The sequence below is a fragment of the Somniosus microcephalus genome, chromosome 1, assembly GCF_052327205.1.
Source record: "Somniosus microcephalus isolate GS21.2 chromosome 1, FLI_Smic_1.0, whole genome shotgun sequence".
NCBI lineage: Eukaryota > Metazoa > Chordata > Chondrichthyes > Squaliformes > Somniosidae > Somniosus > Somniosus microcephalus.
In genome coordinates, this window is record NC_140987.1 from 189,828,263 (window position 1) to 189,849,105 (window position 20,843).

Below are 20,843 nucleotides of genomic sequence, written 5' to 3' on the forward strand. Positions count from 1 at the left end.
CAGCTTTTCCACGGGTTTCCCAGTGCGCGGGGATCACATCAAGTAAGTAGCTCAGGTGTTGTGTCAGCATGGAATGATTTACTAACCTGACAGCTGCAAATGTTCTATGAAAGCTCCCGTTTCATAGGTCTTCGCATTCCAAGGTTAGAACCTGTTGCTTACTGCATTTGGAAGACAGACTGAGCTCTATGCAGGTTGCAAGTGTTTGGAGCAAACTCTCTATCCAGTGTCACCTCATTGGAACAACCTCGCTCACCATTGTCATCTCCACTTCGCCTGCCATCTATTCCATCAGCACGGTGCCCTTGAAAAAATCTCACCTTGGTCCTCAAAATCCCATCACGATCAACCCCAACACCAGCATCACCTGGCACACCAACCTTCTCTGCAATCAACTGATGCTGCACAGGACACAGAGCATCATCACCCTTGCACATTGCTGCCCAGGACGCCAGCGATGGCCTCACCATGTCCAGACTTACTTTACTTAACACTGTACACCCTAGCTGCCGCATGATGAACCAGGTTGGCACCACCCACACCAGCACCATAAAGCATCCCTACAATGTCCAAGCCATTCCTTTCACACTCATCACCATTGCGGAGGTGGGGGAACGTTATGTCTCACCATTCACTGGAACTCACTAACACACTTCCAAAGGTGCACACAAATCTGTCCAAGAAGGCAAAGTGGTGAAAATAAGGATTTCAATGTTTGACAGCACATTACCAGAAACTTCACATGAACATTGGCTAAACCATCCAAGTGCCTAAGCTTGTGTGTATTTAGTTGGTATGCTTGCAGTAGGATGAGGGTGAGTGTGAGGGGTGGCTAGTGAGATGGGGAAGTGATAATGTAGATAGAGAGGGATGGGTGGAGGTGCAAGGTAAGTTGGTATGAGTAAAGATGTGCAGGAGCAGGGTAGGGAAGGCAGAGTAATGGATATGTGATGAGTGGCACAGCAGGATGTGGTTGAGTGTGGCTTTGCAGTAACGTTTCGTGAGCTACTGAGATCATTGAAATGTTTGCATTACTGCAGCCTGGTCCTCCTGACAACATCCCTGCTTGTGTCCTCCTCTGCAATGTGCAACCAGGCTGTGTTGATCTCCTGGGGAGGTGTCTTCCACCCATTGGAAGGGAAGAGAACCTCCCTGTATGCTTATGGAGGGAGTCATGGGAGAGCCCGGGTGCAGCCATGCACCTTTGTGCAGTGCTTGTCAGTATTTGCAGCACCTCAGTGCTCTAGAACACTGGCAGTACAACTGTCAAAATCAATTTGGACATGGCCCCTTTAAGGAAACCGGCTGATGACGCGTCATCAAATGACGTCATCAGACCTACAACCTTTTAATTGGCCAGGAACCTCGCAGTGCAGGCTTAACAAGCCCAATCAATGTAAAATCACTTGGAGAGCGCGGGCTGGAGCAGGCAGCGGACTGGGACTGCGCTACCGATCCCGGCCGCCCCAGACCCGCCTCAATTGGTGAAATCACGGCCTTAATGTGCATTTGGTGTGCGACCACGCCCAGCACATCATGATGGTGAATGCCCTGTATCCTGGCAGCAGTCATGATGCCTTCATCCTGCGTCAGTTTGGTGTGCCAGCAATCTTCCAGCCACCATGTCAAACCTGAAGGTGGCTGCTCAGAGACAAAGGCTGTCTGCTGTACATCAGGCTGATGACACCTCTCCGCAAACCCACCATTCATGGCCAGCACTCATATAATGAGAGCCATGCTGGAACCTCATTGAGCAGACCATCAGGGTGTTAAAGCAATGGTTCTGCTGACTTAACCGTTCGGGAGGAGCCCTCCAGTACACGCCGGAGCAGATGTCCCATTTCGTGGTGGTCTGCTGCAACCTCCACAACTTAGCCATCATGAGAGCGCAGCCCTTGCCACCACAGGTTCTGGGACACCTCAGAAGGAGGAAAAGGAGGAAAGGAGGAGGCAGGCAGCAGATCCCCATTCCAGATGGGCTGTCCATGAGCACCTCATTAGTGTCTGATTCCCCTGAATGAAATCCCAGATCCCCCTTGCTCACCACTTTCCCACCATACCATCCCTCTGTCACAGAACATCACAGTGTCCTCCTGGGCACAAAGCTGAAATTAGAACCACCACAAAACAAACATTCCAAACATTGTTTATAAATTAATCAATGCCAAACTACACAACTTCAAATAATCACCCTTGTGCATTCCCTTAATGTCTGTCTTTCGTGTTCCTTTGCCTACTACAGCAAGAGCACTGGGGGAGTGGCAGGGACGGGAGTAGGAATGCTGTCATCCTGAGAGACTACCACTGCCACTCCTCTGGGGCGGCACCTCAGCATTCCTAGTCATCTGTTGGAACACAGATTGCTGGACTGCTGTGAGACCCTGCAAGTCCCTTTCCACACCCAGTCACGATGGCATCAGTCTAAACTTGCATGGCAGCAAGCTGAGACTGCATGAGAGCAGTCTGAGCTTGCACTGCAGCACTCAGACGTTGGGTTGCTTCCACTTGTACTGCACTAGAAGCTGCGTAATTGCCCATCACACCCAGCATCATGGTTGAGTCCACAAGTGTCCTAATGGATTTGCCCATCATTTCCCTCCTGGGGCTTTATGGATAGACATTCAATTTAACAATGGACCTGGGTCACATTCTAAATCTTTTTATGGACATCCAAAACTTTCAATAAGGTCTGAAAAATATAAATCTTTTGATAGAATTAATATCACACTTTCTGTTATTTATATGTTCGGTTTACACAGTTGCATGGGGTCAACACCAATAGTTTTTAAACTCTGTTTCTATTGTTGCACTGAGTACTGAATTGTGTTTAATGACCTAATTAATAACGGCATATGACATTGTAATGGGGAATGGCTGTGCGCCTCAGTCTGGCTCATTTGGCTTAATGGACCCCAGAAGAATATAAATGGGAATTCCTGCAGTACCTAATGAATAAGGTAATGTATAAGTGGAGTCAACATTACAAGCCGACACAGAGATAATGGCCATTGATTTTCCCCACCATCACCCTGTGCTATCCTAAGTTCTGCCAGTATCATTAGCTTCTCCAAGAGTACTAAAGTGCCGTCTTCAATTGCCAGATATGAATTACTTAAATTTCTTTGGTAGATTTAACTATCTTTGTGCCCATGTTAGGTCTTGTGGGCACATTTCGTTCGGAAGCATGATGCACTCAAAGCACCTTTTTTGTGTCATTTGAAATCAGATACCAAAAATAATAACCTAATAGAATAATTAAAAGATGCTCTATAAATGTTGTGCTATAAAACCAATGGGATTTTATTTGTGTCTTGTGTTATCTAATATAGCTATGTGAGTATAGCCATATAAATTCCTATACCAATTCTGGTAAAGAAGCATATTAAATATATGAAATAATTGGGAATGAACTACAGAATTATTAACTTTGACACATATTTGTTAAATTGAGGCATAGAAATACTGTTAAGACGCAGAGTGCAGGCAGGATGGAACACTCCATGCGAGAGAAACAAAACTGATCATTCACTTTCTGTTACCTTTCCAGTCATTGTTAAGATCCTTTCACAATCTGAGAGACATAGGATTCATCCAGGTAAAGATCATCAAGGCAGAAGGATTAATGGTGGCCGATGTCACAGGTAAGGAGGTGTCATTTAATTGTTCTGTGTGTGAGAGGGCTGCTGATATTTAACATGTTGCTTCAGCATTCCTGTTTCCTACTTATGTCCTTCTAGTGCTTAAAAATAGTCACACAAAACCTAAATCATAATTAAAGCCGTAGTGAATCTATTTTGTAATTTTAACATAGATATGAAATCAATGCAGTTTCATAAATTTTCAAATCAAATCAAATTAGTTTGAGGAAAATGCACACTATGATAACTACAAAATCAGCTGCAGGTTCATATGAAGTTTTATTTCAATGGCCAATGGTGTGTTTTTTATATGTATGTAATAAAAATGGAAGAAAAGCCTTAAGAGTATTCTCTGTTCAAAGTACTCCGCATTGTTTTTGCAAGTAAAATGCATATATATGTATCTGTTAGCTTGAAACTTTGAATGGTATCTGCTATTTTGGGTCTTCATGCCTCCAGAGTCAATCTAGTGATGTCATGGCATGGGAAAATGCAGCTCTGTCTCTTGAGTTCCTCCGCTCATTTTAATGGAGCCTAAACTTCAGATGGGCTGTGAACTAACCTGGAGCTGCATAACTCTAGCGAAAACTTTCTACTGCTGGGTATTGCTGCATAATCAGCTGGTTCTAGGTTTCCCCAGATGTCAAGAGGCTCCAGATTGGCTCTGAAGTTGTGGGCCTCATTAAAATTAATGGAACCACTCTTGTGCACTGGTGACATCAACTGAATGGCTCTGGAAGCAAGAGACCCAAAATGTCCTGGCAGAAAATTATAAATTCCATTTTTAAAAGGTAGCCATATATATTTCACATAGGTGGTTAAATTACTCTTGGTGCACAGGCAGTGCTTTACATGGTATCAACTTGTTGCCCATTTATTTTTAACATACTTGCACGAGTGCAGAACCTTGCTCTAATGCTCATTCTGGAAGTTCAGTTGGTTAGGGTTTGCTACAAGTAAGACGCAACTGAGTGGCCAATCATACAAGAATGGTGCTCAACTAGCTAATCAGCCAGTTAATCATAATCAATATAAATAGTATACTGTGGGTCAGTCCAGCTGTTGGATCCATGAGAAATGAGAATGAGCATGAATAAGCCTAGCCTGCTAAATATGGAGGCTGTCTTTTATGTAGATAGCCACTGATGCCAATCAAAGTATGTTACAGATATCGGACAAGTTTACTTGAGCACCTTTGTATACTTAGCATGAGTTGATCTGGTAACCTGCTGCCCATGTAACACAGAGAGAAATAACAAAGATGGTTAAGAACTAGTGCAGTAGGTTCAAAAACAGAGAAGCTAGAAAAGTGCAGTTGGAATAGATTGAAGCCTAACTATTTATTCACACATTAGGCTGACAGCTGCAATGCACTCAGTTAGCTCCAAAACTTTCACATTTTCTGTAGGCCGGGCACTTTACATTCAGGTAAGTTATGAGTAATGCCACAAGTCCGTGCTGGCCCCTCAAATACACAGCACAAAGTATTCACTCATTCAAATTGTATTTCTATGCTTCTTAGAGGTAAAAAAGCCACCTTCAACAGAAGGCAGAGTGCAGATGGGTAGGGGACTCAGGGTGCCAAACTGCTCACCCCCTTCAAAGGTACTATCACTGAGGTCATCAGCTGGGAAATTGTGCACGGCCGGGCTGCTGAGCAAACTGAAAGACAGGAATATGCTCCAGGTTTGTATATAATTATTTTATAATCACATACCATCTCTGCAAATGTGTTTCAGCAGCTGTAAATCAATGACCACATTGTGCTGCAAAATGTGCATTGATTCACAATACAATGTTTTCTTCTTGTTACAGATATGCCATAACCAGGTAGTAAACCAGGCGTTCTTTGCCAATAAGCCTTACCACAGCACTCTCTGCATTATTGCTACTGGAAGTAGACGACAACACAGAGACAGGCCCTCGGGACAATTTTGCTGATTTAGAAGAGTAACTACAGGGTGAGTCACAAGTGTAGAAGTGATAGAGGTGGAGGCTGAAGAGGGAGTTGTTGGAGCTGAGCAGACGCTTGCATTGTCATAAGCCCTGATGAGTCACTTTGTGATTCTAATCTCACAGGGCCAGTAATGAAACAGAAGACTCATCAAGGGCATGCACAAGTCTACTTTCCTCCTCACAGACCACACTGTAAACTGAGTTTGCCACAAATGCAGTTTCTCTCATGAGCACTGTCATGAAGCTAGAGTTAAATGGTCTGCAAGCTGCCATTAAACAGATTGCAGCATCAGCAGGGAAGGCCTCAGGGACAGAGACAGCCAGACAATTGGAGCATATCTGAAATTGAGGTACTGAGGCTGATCATGTGGTAATGGCCAACTTCAATGTGCTTGGAGACGGATTCCAGAAAACCACATTCAGAGACCTCATGGTGGCACAATGGTCTGTGTTTAGAAAGAGTTGTGGCTGATGGGAGGACTCCGCCTCCAGCAGTGGCACGGAAGCCCAGCAACGGATAGGTGGTCCTCAAGTCGCCAGCAGCCTGCCCCAGCTTCTGGACAACTGTCAAAGTAAACCCCAAAAGCAAACAAACCTCTGCAGATGAAACCGAACAGGCTATTCCTGGCACACAGGCAGGCCTGTCTAGATGTGCCACGTGTCAGCATAACCGGCTACTGGATCACAAGCACATTTGCATCTAACTTCTTGGAAAGCTTCCATATCTTTTCATTCCAGTATTATGTGTACCACAAGGATAAGGCACAGCAGCACATCATGTTAAACACACACTACAACTTCACTATTATTTTTTCAATAAAGATACAATGCATCACCTGAAACTTTATACTCCGTGTTTACTTTTGGTTTTCAGATGAAAAGCAATACTGAGGAATAGTGGTTTATTAAAATAATAATTCAAAGCCAGAACTGTCCAAATCAGACCTGAATGGCACAGTGGCTGCTGACCTTCTAACTGCTCTATTTCATTATCCTCCTCCTGCTCCTATTCTTTAACTATGGCTTGTTGCTGCTTAATTTCCACAAATACACACATACCTTTTTCAAATGACTGTGTTGTGCATCATATCCAGGGATGGATGGGCGGCGCAGACACGATGGGCCGAAGGGCCTCTTTCTGTGCTGTAAAACTCTATGACTCTAAACTCTATATCGTACACCACTACCATCAGCTAACTCTCTGCGGAACATATTATAAGAAAAGTCCAAACATGGAAACCATTACTTGAATACAGCAAACCTCTGCCTGCTGATGTTTTTGCCTCACGTGCTTCACTATATGTACGGGGTGTATAATCGTGTAATGATGCTATGAACTATGTTTCAAATAGGTAATATATTTCTCCAAAGAACTAACTGTTCAAATTGTTTTTACCCTGGAATAAGTGGGGAATCACATAATTTCCTTCAGATATGGCCTTTGTGACTCTCCCTGGAAACCACTGGGGTAAATTTTCATCCTCAACATTCCTGGTACAGAGCTTAATGTATTGGGAATTTGGTTGCGAGTTCACCATAAGACCATTAATGGAGAATCATGTGAGGCATGCATCAGAATTCCTGAAGTTTGAGGCTGTGTGCCAGGAGTGTTACAGATGCAAATTTTCCCCATGTATTCACATGCATAACTTTTTAGGGATGGCTTCAGACCACTTGCACATTCATGGTGTTGTATCATTTTCTGTTGATGAATGCCATGGGATGTTGCACAGATGTATGAATTGTCATGTGGGTATATTGACTGGCACCCGGTACCCTGGGAGTATTAAATTCTTTCTTTAAAAACCCTGTGTGCTTCTACTACTGTATGCTGCCGTTGGTATTAATATACTCAACAGGAAGTTGAAAGAAGGCATTTTTAGGAATATACAAACAATGAAAGACAGGAAAAGACATCTTCTGGGAGAGATGAAAAACTAGGTGAAAACCGAGGCCACTTAGGTAAAAAAAATCTGGAAAATTCTTCTACTTAGTAGGGGGGTCAATAACAAGGGGGCATAGATTCAGGGTAAGGGGCAGGAGATTTAGAGGGGATTTGAGGAGGAACTTTTTCACCCAGAGGGTGGTTGGAATGTGGAACTCAATGCCTGAAAGGGTGGTAGAGGCAGGAACCCTCACAACATTCAAGAAGCATTTGGATGAGCACTTGAAATGCCATTGCATACAAGGCTATGGACCAAATGCTGGAAAATGGGATTAGACTGGACAGGGATGGATGGGCGGCGCAGACACGATGGGCCGAAGGGCCTCTTTCTGTGCTGTAAAACTCTATGGCCTAGAAATTGAGTTTTGGCTTAGCCAGGGCTTTAGCGCCGGAAGTTAGTGCCGGCGCTAAGTCCCCCTGCGCGCGCCAAAAATTCAGCAGTGCCGCGCCCAAACGGCTGCCGGCGCTACTGAAGGGTCTTTGCGGCGGTACATCGGCGCTAACTGCCGTTTCGCGCCGCAATTCCGGCACTGCGGCACCCGATGCGGTGCGGCAGGCTCGGGAAGTGCAGGCCTCCTCCTTCCCTTAAGGAGGAGCTGCCTGCACCCGATCGCGGCCCGCGAAAATCTTTTAAAAAATGAGCCCGGCACCTCGGACAAGTGCCGGGCTTGCTTCTGTTCCGGGGGGGGGGCGGGGGGAAGTCCGGGGAGGGAGCTGCGGCCAGGCGGCCGGCGGGAAAGCGGCCGGCCGCCGCGGGGCCTTTAATGCGCTCGTAATGTTGCCAGAGTCTTAGTTGCGGCTGTCACGGGCGAGGCGGCCGCAACTGAATTTCGGCGCTGGGGCCCGTCGGCATGGCAACCGGGACGCTGCGCACACCGATGACGTCATCGGTGCCGGCGCAGCGCTACCGGTCTACCGCGGCGTAAGGGCCCCAGGCAATTTCGGCGCCGGCGCCAAATGCAGCGCTAGGCCCTCTAGCGCCGCAAAATCGGCGCTAAGGGCACTCAATTTCTAGGCCTATGACTCTATGACTTGGGTAATTTGGTCATGAATCTCAAACTGGCTGATCTTTGTCAAGTTTCCTGTCAAGCCTGCAGCAAAAACTTTGAGTGTTGGTATTAATTGTACTTCTACTGGCAGCGTGGCGCTGATGTTGCTCCTTGGTTGTAGGTATGTTTCCAGGAGTTTTCATAGTTCATCTATATCTTCCTCGGAGGTGTAGCTTCCTTGTACATTAGTCCATGAAGATGTCCAGGTAAATTTATCATTGGTGGTAGGCACGCTACCTGTGGTGGTGGTCAATCCTGCTTGGACTTCGTATAGCCTCAGACTCCCCCAGCCCTCTGCTGCTGCTCACCATCCTATATTTACTCTGACACCTGATCCACCCAGGCTGTTAAGTGGACTGGAACGGATGAGTCATTTCTTATAACGTCTCCTGCTTTACTTTTTGCTGGACCTCTGCAAACTCTACCTGCTGCCTTAATGCCACTTTTATAGCAGGAGCTATTAAGATGATGAGGGCTGGAACACAAAGGTGTGCAAATATGCCCATTCACCTTCAACTGGTATTTAACAGGCCTTTAATAAAACTGTGAATGCTGGGTCTGTGCAATGAAACTGGTTCAATCCTGGGAAGAACTTTGGGAACATAGACAAAAATGTGCAAATGCTCGTTGAATGCTAATGCACCAAATTACTATGCTTACACAAATTTATTACAGGTGTTCTGACATACAAAATAATTTCACTGGGGAAGTACTTTGAACAGAAAGTGTTCCTCTAGACTTCCCTTCCTCTTTATTGCACAGTGCAGTTTCCTGAAAGTTAACTCCAATAAAAGAAAATATTAGAAATACACATAGGGCTAGAAACTTGTTATACCCAAGGAATGGGCGGTGTCAGTAGAAAAGTTGGAGAATTAGCGCAGGGTGCTAGACGCAAAATTCGTCCTCACTGCTCAATAAAATGATTCGAGTCCTAAATCAAGTCTTAAAACCCAAGCTCATTGGTGTTAAACTTAAAGGGTGGACCAATATCGGGTGTAGTCTAATCACAACTCATCATTGCCACAGGCTTTTTTCACTACTTAAAGGGGAGGTTAATTGATGCTGCAGCACCTCATTCTCAGCATTGCTGGCTGTGCAGCTGCCTCAGCAAACAGAAGCAGAACAAGGAGAAAGAGCCAGAGGACTGCAGTAGGTGTGCTCATGGCTGGTCCACGCCCCAGGGAGAGAGCCCGCAGATTCTCCGATGAAGCATTGGAGTAATTGGTTTTCGCTGTGGAGAGATGGAGGGCGGTTCTCTGTCCAACATGTGGCAGGAGGCCCTTGCCACAAGTCTTCCGCACCATGTGGAGGGAGGTAGCGCAGCACGTCTTGGGCAGCACTGTGGTCCCCAGGACCCCCACACAGTGCAGGAAGAAATTTAACAATCTCACTCGGGTGGTCAGGATGAGCGAATGCTTCAACAAATGCTGCGTACCACCATCTGTACCACAAGGGTTGTATGATGGGGATGTGGTGAGCTACGGGGATCTGGGGTTTCACTCATGTGAATCGTTGTCTGATGAGCCGGTCACGGACAGTCCGTCCAGAAGGCCGATTGTCTCATTGCCTCCTTCCTCCCTCCTGTTCCTCCTCGTCCTCCTCCTCATCCTCATCCTCCTGTGCCTTGTCCTTCTCCTGAGGTGGTCCTGCAACCCCTGCTGAAAAGGGCACCCAAGTGAGTACCCTTGTGACTACTTGTGCTTTATCTTCCTCTTACGCGTGCTCCTACGTGGTGCTTCCCCTGTGGCTTCAGCAAATGTGGAGGCCCCTTGCTCACTTGCTTGCTGCTCCTGCCTCAACACATTTGGCGGGCGTCCTCTGGGGTTGCGAGCCTGCGAGGGCTCGCCAAAAGTCTACTGCTACTGCGGCTGTGCAGGGGCTGAGACGCCGATCTCAGTTGGGTGAGGACTCTGGTGGGGCTCTGACCGAGGGCTCTGCAGTGGCATGGTCGTGTGAGCACTTGGAGAGGAGCCCTCACTTCCTTGTTCTCTGCCACCAACATCCCTCTCGTGCGTCAGCCCCACTTCAGAGCTGCTCAATAGCTGACCATCGCTCCTCAAGAGATGTAAGTCTATTCTGAACAATGACCATGTTTTCAAGACCCTGGCGACTTAGCTCCTCCATGGCCGTAGCCATCCTCTCCTCTACCATAGCCATCCTCTCCTCTAAGGTAGTCAGCCTTACCACGGAGGTTGCCATCCTTTCCGTGGTGATGCATTCATGTGCCAATGCCTCCACAAAGGCTCTGCTCATGTTAGTGATGGACTCCTCCATTCACTCCACACTCGCAGCGACCCTGGAGACAAAACCTGCCAGAGACTCCTGCACCTGTTCCTGGAGTTCCAGCACCATTCTCCTGGATGGACCCAGAGGCACATGGTCGACATGCAGCTGAGCTGAGCTGGGAGAGTCCTGCCTCCACCACCTGCTGATGCTCACTTGTGAGCTGTGATACACCAGGTGACAACACTATATCTCCCGAACGTCCCACCAAGGTGTGAGTGTCTGCACTGGTGCTGGGTGCGCTGCATTCTGCTGACGCTGCGCCCTCAGAGGTTGCAGCTTCCTCTGAGGAGTCTGGTGGTTCAGGCTTTTCCTCCTGGACAGTGGGGAGGGGGCTGTCGATTGTTCTGTGGGGGAGTAAAGGAAAGAGTTAGGCATGTGAGATAAATGTTGCATGCACATTGAATTGTGCAGATTATCATGAGTCTATCTGTTACAGCATTAGAATCAAGGTCAGTCACTCATGCAATGTTAATGAGAGAGATGAAAAACTATTCTGTCACCAGCTTGCTCTGATGTGCCCAACTGTCCGTCCCCCACTTGCGCATCCCCCTCGACTTCCACGATCTCCAGGGCTGCCTCCTCTACAGTGGTCAGCTGGGCTATTGAGGGTGGCCCTCCTCCTGTCCTTGCCCTTTCCCTCTTATTGTGGGCTCTCTTATCCTGCAATGAGGGAGACAAGTGGAGTTTGAGTGAGAACAAAGGAGTGAGTGTAGAGAATCCATAGCATAGATGCTTAGAAGGAGACAAAGATGGAGTGAGGTCCCAAGACCATGAGCCCTCCCTGTGTGTTGTAAGTTTTTGTCATAGCATCACAGTGATAGAGAGTGTGAGGGCTGCATAGTCAAATAGTTAAGTGAATGTGAACATAGAGTTGGAATGGTTAAGGGTGCAGGGATGTAAGGGTGAAATGGGATGTGGAGGAGGAGGTTGACAAGGCAGAGTGCTGGTGATGAGAGGCGATGGGGCTCAGATTGAGGGTAATGTTGATGGAATACTCACTTTTCCTGTGCAGAGAAGGTCATGAAACCTCTTTCTGCACTGCAGCCAGGTTCTGCTGCACATTGAGATGGCATTCACCTCCTGTGCCATTTGCAGCCACATAGCTTTGATCTGTTGGGGAGGTTTTTTCTTCCCCGTAGAAGGAAACACCACTTCCTTATTAGCTCTTGCTCCCTCCACCAGAGCTTGGAGGAAGTCCTCATCAAAACGGGGTGCACACTTTGGTCTGGAGCTTGCCATGGTTGGAGCCCTAATCCCTCAGAAGTCTAATCAAAAAGTTGTAAGGCAGAAAAAGAACCAAGGCTGCTTGCAGGCCTTAAATGCAGCTGCATAGATGACATCATCAGAGCTGAGTTTCGGGACCAAAAGAATCATTGGGCCAGGGGTTCCCACACGCTGGAAATCAAGTGCCCAATTAGGGCAAAATCGCTCAATTGTCCCGTCTCATATCGGAGGCGGGGATGGGATGCGCCGACAACCTGACCCGACCCCAACCCGCCCCCAATGACAAAATCCTGAACTTAGGATTCGTTGTCTCTGATTGCACACCAACTGCACATTTTATGAGTGGTAGCCTTTGCGGTTACGGAAGATGTCAGGATTGTTATGCAGTGCCTGCAAAGCCACATGGGTGCATTCGATGGTGCCCTGCACCATGAGAAAGCCCACTATCCTGGCAAAACCACATGCACGCTCGTCCTGCTTCTCTCTGGTGATTGGGTAGCCAATGTAGTCCCTTCTCCTGCTGTAGAGAGCCTCAATGACCTCCCAGATGAGGTGATGGACGGCGAACTCTGAGATGTTAGCTATGTCTCCTATTGCAGACTGGAAGGATCCGCTGGTGAAGAAATTGAGGGCCACGGTGAACTTGACTACCACAGGGAGAGCTGTGGTCGCCCTGGTCTGAGGCTCGAGGTCTGGTTGCAGGAGGAGGCAGAGTTCATTGACCATATCCTTGGTGAAGCGGAGCCTTCTAATAAGCTGCACCTCACTTAATTGAAGGTAGGAGAAGTGCTTTAGGAATACCCTCGGAGGGTAAGGCCTCCTGTTGAGAGACCTGATGGCCCTCCTCCTCCCTCTGTGCACATGTTCCCGTCTTTCTCGCTGCCTACGCTCCCTCTGCCGTAGATCCTGGAGGGAGAGGTGGCATGCCAGTTGATATACCTATCAATTCATCCAATGAAAAGCGACGAGTTAAGATAGTAACTATAGGTTTTTATTGGCTAAATAACAGAGCCCACCCTCGTGGGTGATCGGGTCCAACAAGGAGGAATACCAGCCATCGACCACCTTTATACCTGGGCAAGCAGGCGGAGTCATGGGCGGAGTCAGCTGTGGTCAGCCCAGGTATAACAGCGTGACAAGAGGTGACCTTGTGTAGTGATACAACAGTGTAAACAGTGATAACCATAGTGTAACGATAGTGAACGATAAAAGTGGTTTACCACATTCACCCCTTGTTTAGATTTGAGTCCGGCAGGGTGAAGTGTACTACCAGTTCGGGTATGTCAGTCTGTCCGGAGGCCTCGTAAGTCTCTCTGATCGGCGCAGCAGCGGCGGCGGTGATGCAGTATCCGATGTTAATGCTGGTGTCTGCGTGGTCGGCGAAGGCTCGTGGGGTTCCGGCATGCCGTCTACCTGGGGTGGATTTGGGGGGGTGGTGGGGGGTAACGGTGGTGTCTCAGGGGTGCCCGAGGGTGCAAGGTCTCGTAAGGAGACTGTGTCCTCCCGCCCGTCTGGGTATGCCACATAGGCGTACTGGGGGTTGGCGTGCAGGAGGTCCACCCTCTCGACCAGGGGGTCCGTTTTATGGGCCCTCACGTGCTTTCGCAGCAAGACGGGCCCCGGAGAAGTCAGCCATGTTGGTAGCGAGGTTCCCGTAGTCGACTTCCTGGGGAAAACAAACATTCGTTCATAGGGGGTGGCGTTAATGGCCGTGCAAAGCAGTGACCGGATGGAATGCAGCGCTGCCGGGAGGACTTCCTGCCAGCGAGAGGTTGGCAGGCCCTTAGACTTTAAGGCTAAGAGAACGGCCTTCCAGACAGTCGCGTTCTCTCTTTCCACCTGGCCGTCCCCTCGGGGGTTGTAGCTGGTGGTCCTGCTTGCAGCAATGCCTCTCGCTAGTAGGAACTGGCGAAGTTCCTCGCTCATGAAGGATGAGCCCTGGTCGCTATGTATATAGTTCGGGAACCCAAACAAGGCGAAGAGGTCGTTCAGGCATTTGATGACCGTGGTACTGGTCATGTCTGGGCAGGGGAAGGCAAAGCGGAAACGGGAGTACTCATCAATGATGTTGAGGAAGTACACATTACGGTCAGAGGACGGGAGGGGCCCCTTAAAATCGATGCTCAAGCGCTCGAAGGGGCGGGTGGCCTTGATCAGGCTTGCTCTGTCCGGCCTAAAGAAATGCGGTTTGCATTCGGCGCAGGTTTGGCAGTTCCTGGTCATGGTCCTGACCTCCTCGATGGAGTAGGGCAGGTTGCGGGCCTTAATGAAGTGGTAAAGTCTGGTGACCCCGGGGTGGCAGAGGTCGTTGTGGAGGGTCTGCAGTCTATCAATTTGCGCGTCGGCGCATGTACTTCGTGATAGAGCATCTGGGGGTTCGTTCAGTTTACCAGGCCGGTACAAGATATCATAATCATAGGTGGAGAGCTCGATTCTCCACCTCAAGATCTTGTCGTTCTTGATTTTGCCCCTCAGCTTGTTATTAAACAGCCCCATTAATGTTACCAAGTGTAGCAGAATAAATTAGCTACTTTTTAGTTGCCAGAAGACTCCTGATACAAATTACTGATTGAAACTGTTGCAGTGGGTGAAATTAACAAAAACCCACTGAAACTGCACTAACCTGACAGCTGCAAGTGATTACTGATGATCCCTTTAAATAACGTCCCTCGAGCTGGCATCCTGGTGCTCCACAACAACTCTCCCTGTCGGTGTTTAGCCTAGGCGGTGAGGTAAGTGGCAAGAAACAATTTTGTAAATCGGACGGTCAGTGAGCGTTGCACACTCACTGTCGTCACAATCTATCCGGTGTTGATGTTCCTGCCGATTCCTCTTACTGACGGTGCTACAGGGGGCCGGATTTGGCATGCGGCACTGGATTCGCCTTGCCCCAGTGATACTGGTCTAGCGGCCCATTAGCGCCATCTACTGCCGCTGACAGGAAACGCTATGGGGATGAATTTTTCTCCCATAGAATCTACAGCACCAAAACAGGCCATTTGGCCCAACTAGTCTATGCCAGCGATTATGCTCCACAAGAGTTCTGACAGAGTTTGCATCTGAAATGTCTTTTTTCTTTTCAGATGCTGATGGACTTACGTATTTCTAGAATTTTCTGTTTTTATTTCAGGTTTAAGATAATTTTTCTTCAGTGTATCACTTTTCGTATGATGTTATTCTTGTTAAGCTTAAGCTGCAATTAAAAACAGAGTTGATGCTATAGGGGATCGACTCTACCTAATTAGAGAATTTTTTTATACCTCTGATTTGGTAGCACGCTTTTTCAATTCTAATAGCTAACATGTCTTTTATTTAAAAACCCAGTGTTCAAAGTTGGAAATCCTGAATACATGTATTCCATTTTACTGCCAAATAATTTTGGTCCCTTTTATATGAAGTGTTCATCTGGGTAATAAGAACATAAGAAATAGGAGCAGGTGGAGGCCATTTGGCCCTTTGAGCCTGCTCCGCCATTCAATAAGATCATTGCTGGTCTTCTACCTCAACTCCATTTTCCTGCCCTATCACCATATCCGTTGATCCCTTGATCCCTTTAGTATCCAAAAATCTATCGATCTCTGTCTTGAATATACTCAACAACCGAGCATCCCACTGTTCTTTGGGGTAGAGAATTCCAAAGATTCACAACCCTTTGAGTGAAGAAATTTCTCCTCATCTCAGTCCTAAATGGCCGACCCCTTATTCTGATACTGTGATCTCTCGCTCTAGACTCCCCAACCAGGAGAAACATCCTCCCAGCATCCATCCTGTCAAGACCCTTAAGAATAGTATATGTTTCAATGAGATCACCTCTCATTCTTCTAAACTCTAGGGAATATAGGGCTAGTCTACTCAATCTCTCCTCACAGGACAATTCCCCATCCCAGGAATCAGTTTGGTGAACCTTTGTTGCACTCCCTCTAAGGCAAGTATATCCTTCCTTGGGTAAGAAGACCAAAACTTTACACAGTACTCCAGGTGCGGCCCTATATAATTGCTGTAAGACGTCTTTACTCTTATACTCCAATCCCTTTGTAATAAAGGCTAACATACCATTTGCTTTCCTAATTGCTTGCTGTACCTGCATGTTAACTTTCTGTGATTCCTGTACAAGGACACCCGGGCCCCTCTGAACACCAATCTTTAAAAAAAAAAAATTCTGCTTTTCGATTTTTTTCTACCAAAGTGGATAACTTCACAATTCTCCACATTACATTCCATCTGTCACATTCTTTCCCACTCACTTAACCTGTCTATGTCCCTTTGCAGCCTCTTTGTATTCACCTCACAACTTACTTCCCCACCTAGCTTTGTATCGTCAGCAAACTTGGATATGTTACACCGGTTCCCTCATCTAAATCGTTGATATAAATTTTAAATAGCTGAGGCCCAAGCACTGATCCTTGCACTACCTCATTAGTTACAGCCTACCACCCTGAAAATGACCAGTTTATTCCTACTCTCTGTTTTCTATCCATTAACCCATTCTCAACCCATGTTAATATATTACCCCCAATCCCATGAGCTCTAATTTTGTATGGAACCTTATCGAATGCTTTTTGAAAATCCAGATACTCTACATCCACTTGTTCCCCCTTATCTACCCTGCTAGTTACAACCTCAAAAATCTAACAGATTTGTCAAGCACGATTTCCCTTTCATAATTCCATGTTGACTCTGCCCAATCATATTATGATTTTCTAAGTGACCTGTTACCAATTCCCCAATAATAGATTCTAGCATTTCTTTATTACTGATGTCAGGCTAACTGGCCTATAGTACCCTGTTTTCTCTCTCCCTCCTTTCTTGACGTTTACTACCTTTCAATCCACAGGGACCATTCTAAAATCTAGGAAATTCTGGAAGATTAAAACCAATGTATCCACTATTTCTGTAACCACCTCTTTTAAAACCTATGGGGGGAAAAATTGGTACGTGGGTCGATATCTTTTGCGGGAGCGCAAAAGTATTGGTGAGCGCTACCCAATTCTAATGGACGTGCACTTCCGATTTAGCATTCCAGGAATGAAGTGGAGTGCTAAATCAAGCGCCACCATTTCACTTGGAGTGCTAAACCAGGCAAGAGGGGCAGTAGCGGTAGAGCACAGCACAATGTCCAGTGTAGCTCTGCTGGGATCAGAGGCTCCTTCCCTCCCTTAAAGGGAAGGGCCATTGCTGCATGCTCTATAAGAAAACAAATCCCCTGATCGCCGACAGCACCTCCAATTGGTGCCGATCAGCCCCAAGCACTCTAACAGATTGCAGGGCTGATCAATTGTGGCACATGAAAAATAGCAAAAAACTGCACAGAGTCTTGATGAAACATTTTTCGCCTACCTCACTGGCAATCCCTTTAACTAATGATCCCCAAGCGGCCATCTGCGGTGACAAACGCCTCCTGCAGTTGCCGGTGTTGACGCCCGGCAATGCTGCAGGGGGCGGAAGCCAGGTTCACATCCAGGGCGGTACCGGGACGCTGCGCACTGTAATGATATCAGCAAATAGTGATGGTATTTGCCTGTTTGATTATGATGCCTTACCAGCATATTTGCCTGTTTGATTATTTATGCCTTACCAGCAGAGGGCATGTGAGAGAGGGAGTTTAGTTTTAGTTTCGTTTTAGATGGATCTCTAACATGATGTCTCCTGTAATGCTGTTAACTGAGTTGAACAAGCTTTAGATTAAAAGACATTCTCTTTCATGAATGTGTCGTCATTGAACCCACATACAAATCAATACATGGTGTCAGAAGTGATTGAAAGAGATGAAGAGGAAAAATCTGAAGTTAAAGCAGCTCTCCACATATTAGCAAGCCAAAAGAGAACATCGTTACTTGCCATTGGAGAATAGCTAACAAAGTGAAAAATGGTAGGATTACACCCACCGGCGAAGCTTCAGTTGACAGGTAATGTGGCTGAAAATTGGAGGAGATTCAAACAATGTTTGGAGTTGTATTTAGCGGCAGTCGGAGCTGACGAGAAAAGTGATAAAATGAAAGCGTCAGTGTTCTTACATGTCGTGGGTGATGAAGCGCTGGAGGTGTATAATAACTTCACATTCGCTGCTGATGGAGACAAAATGAAGCTGGATAAAATAATGGAACAGTTTGAGGCCTACTGCATACCTAAACGTAACGTGATGTTTGAGAGGCACAGATTTTTCACGTGTACAGAAAATGGGAGAGACTATTGATCAGTATGTGACTGAACTGAGAAACAGAAGCAAAACATGTGAATTTGGGGGACTGACAGACTCGCTGATAAAAGACAGACTGGTGTGTGGTATTCCAAATAATGGCCTAAGGGAAAGACTGCTAAGAGAGCAAAATCTAGACCTGGGAAAAGCCATAGCACTGTGTAGGGCTACAGAGACTGTGAAGTCGCAGGCAAAGGAGCTGTTCAGTGACAGTAGCTGCAACGTGGATGCAGTGAGAAAGAAAGGACACAAACCATTTAACAAAAAGAGCGCCAATGTGAAAAAGGGGCGTGGCCAGTGAACAAAAATGAAAGGGGCAATCGAAAGTCATGTAGTCGATGCAGTACACAGCATCCACCAAAAAAGTGTCCAGCATATGGTAAAACATGCAATAGTTGCAACAAAAACAACCATTATGCCCGTTGCTGTAAGAACCAAGCGCAACAAAGCAAGGTCCATACAGTAGATGAAAGCGAGATAGAGGAGTTCTATGTGGATCTTGTGTCTGAAAACAAAAAAGAAAAAAGAGACTGGATGTTGACACTAAAAGTGAATGACATACACATTCCATTTAAATTGGATACTGGAGCACAAGTTAATGTGATATCAGAGACTGATTTTAAGAAAATTAGACCCAGACCAAAGATACATGGAATAAAAGTGAAAGCGACAGGATACTCAGGTACTGATATACCAGTGAAAGGAAGATGCATTGTCAAAGTGACACACAAGGACAGAGAGCACACGCTAGCATTAATCGTGGTGCCAAAGGATGTGCAAGCCATACTAGGCTTAATAGCCTGTGAGAGACTGAACCTGGTAAAGAGAGTCCTCGTTGTGGAAAGCGAAGGAGAGACAGTCTATGATGAACTCATGAAAGAGTACAACGACCTATTTCAGGGTCTAGGCTGCCTTCCAGGAGAACACACGATCAGAGTAGATAAAAGTATGCCAACGGTCATACATCCATGCAGAAAAGTTCCGTTTGCTCTTCAAAAGCAACTGAAGGCAGAGTTGGACAGGATGGAAAGCCTGAACGTGATTCAGAAGATAGATGAGCCAACTGAGTGGGTGAGTTCCCTCGTCGTTGTGGACAAAAAGAATGGAAAGCTCAGAATTTGCCTGGATCCAAGAGATCTAAACAGAGCAATAAAGAGAGAGCACTTCAAGCTTCCTACACGTGAGGAAATCATGTCACAGTTTGCAAATGCAAAGTATTTCAGCAAGTTAGATGTATCATCAGGATTTTGGCAGATGAAACTGGACGAGGCAAGTTCAAGACTGTGCACGTTCAACAGTCCATTTGGCAGATACAGATTCCTAAGGTTACCATTTGGCATTGCCTCAGCTCCTGAAGTGTATCACAAAACTATCCATATGATCTATGAGCACCTGGAGGGAGTTGATACATCAATGGATGACATCATAGTATGGGGAACCACAAGAACTGAGCATGACGAGAGACTGAAAAAAGTGCTGGAAGCAACAAGGAAAACAAACCTGAAGCTGAATAGAGAGAAATGCCAGCTCGGGGTGACAGAACTGACATTCGTGGGAGATATCCTTAGCAGTGAGGGCATCAGACCAGATCCCAGAAAGGTGTCCGCCATTGAGAATATGCCAAAGCCACAATGCAAAAAGGACGTGCAGAGGTTTAATGGAATGATCAACTACATGGGTAAATTCATATCCAACCTCTCAGAAAAGATGGCGCCACTGAGAAGACTAACTGAAAAGAACATAGAATGGGAATGGAATCATGAGCATGAGAAGTCATGGAGCGATCTAAAGAAACTGCTCACAGAGGAACCAGTTCTGAGGTTTTATGACCCAGCGAGACCCATCAAGATATCATCAGATGCATCACAGAGTGGGCTCGGTGCCGTTCTTCTGCAAAAATATGACTACTGGCAACCTATTGCATATGCATCGCGCTCAATGGCAGACGCAGAGACGCGATATGCTCAAATAGAAAAGGAGCTGCTCAGCATCACATACGCCTGTGAAAGATTTCACCAGTTTGTGGCAGGACAAGCAATCAGTGTAGAGACTGACCATAAGCCCTTGATTGCATTGTTCCAAAAGCCACTAAATAGCTGTCCGCTTAGAATACAAAGAATGATGATCAGGCTGCAACACTATACACTGAATGTTGCGTACACACCGGGTAAGCTGGTGTATACAGCAGACACGTTGTCCAGAGCTGTAGACCCAAGAGAGCCCGCAAACACCAAAATGGATGAAAAAGTGAACGCCTACGTGGACATGATCACAAGTGCACTGCCCATAGCAGATGCAAAAATGGAGCTCATAAAGACGGAGACAAACAAAGATGAAACAATGAGACGACTGAGGAAAAGCATCTTGGATGGATGGCCCAACATGAAGCAAGACTGCTCACCTGACATGGCAGAGTACTGGAACTGCAGGGCGGAACTATCAGTGGTCGAAGACATCATCTACAAAGGAAGTAAAATAGTTATCCCAAAGAGTCTGAGAAAAGAGATGCTAAAAAGGATCCATGGAGGACATCTGGGAATCGAAAAGTG

The 20,843-nt window shown here is 46.6% G+C and overlaps 1 protein-coding gene across 5 annotated transcripts in view; it reads left to right on the plus strand.

Moving 5' to 3' along the window:
* mctp1a (multiple C2 domains, transmembrane 1a) overlaps positions 1-20,843 on the plus strand; it is a 960,306-nt gene that overhangs the window by 603,063 nt on the left and 336,400 nt on the right. For all 5 annotated transcript variants that reach the window (XR_015078481.1, XM_085988645.1, XM_085988632.1 and 2 more), the window contains one exon: positions 3,548-3,641. Coding sequence is in view for 4 of the 5 variants with exons in the window: in XM_085988645.1 (XP_085844771.1) it covers positions 3,548-3,641 (94 nt within the window). In the remaining variant the exon portion in view is untranslated. The remainder of the gene's footprint in view (positions 1-3,547; positions 3,642-20,843) is intronic.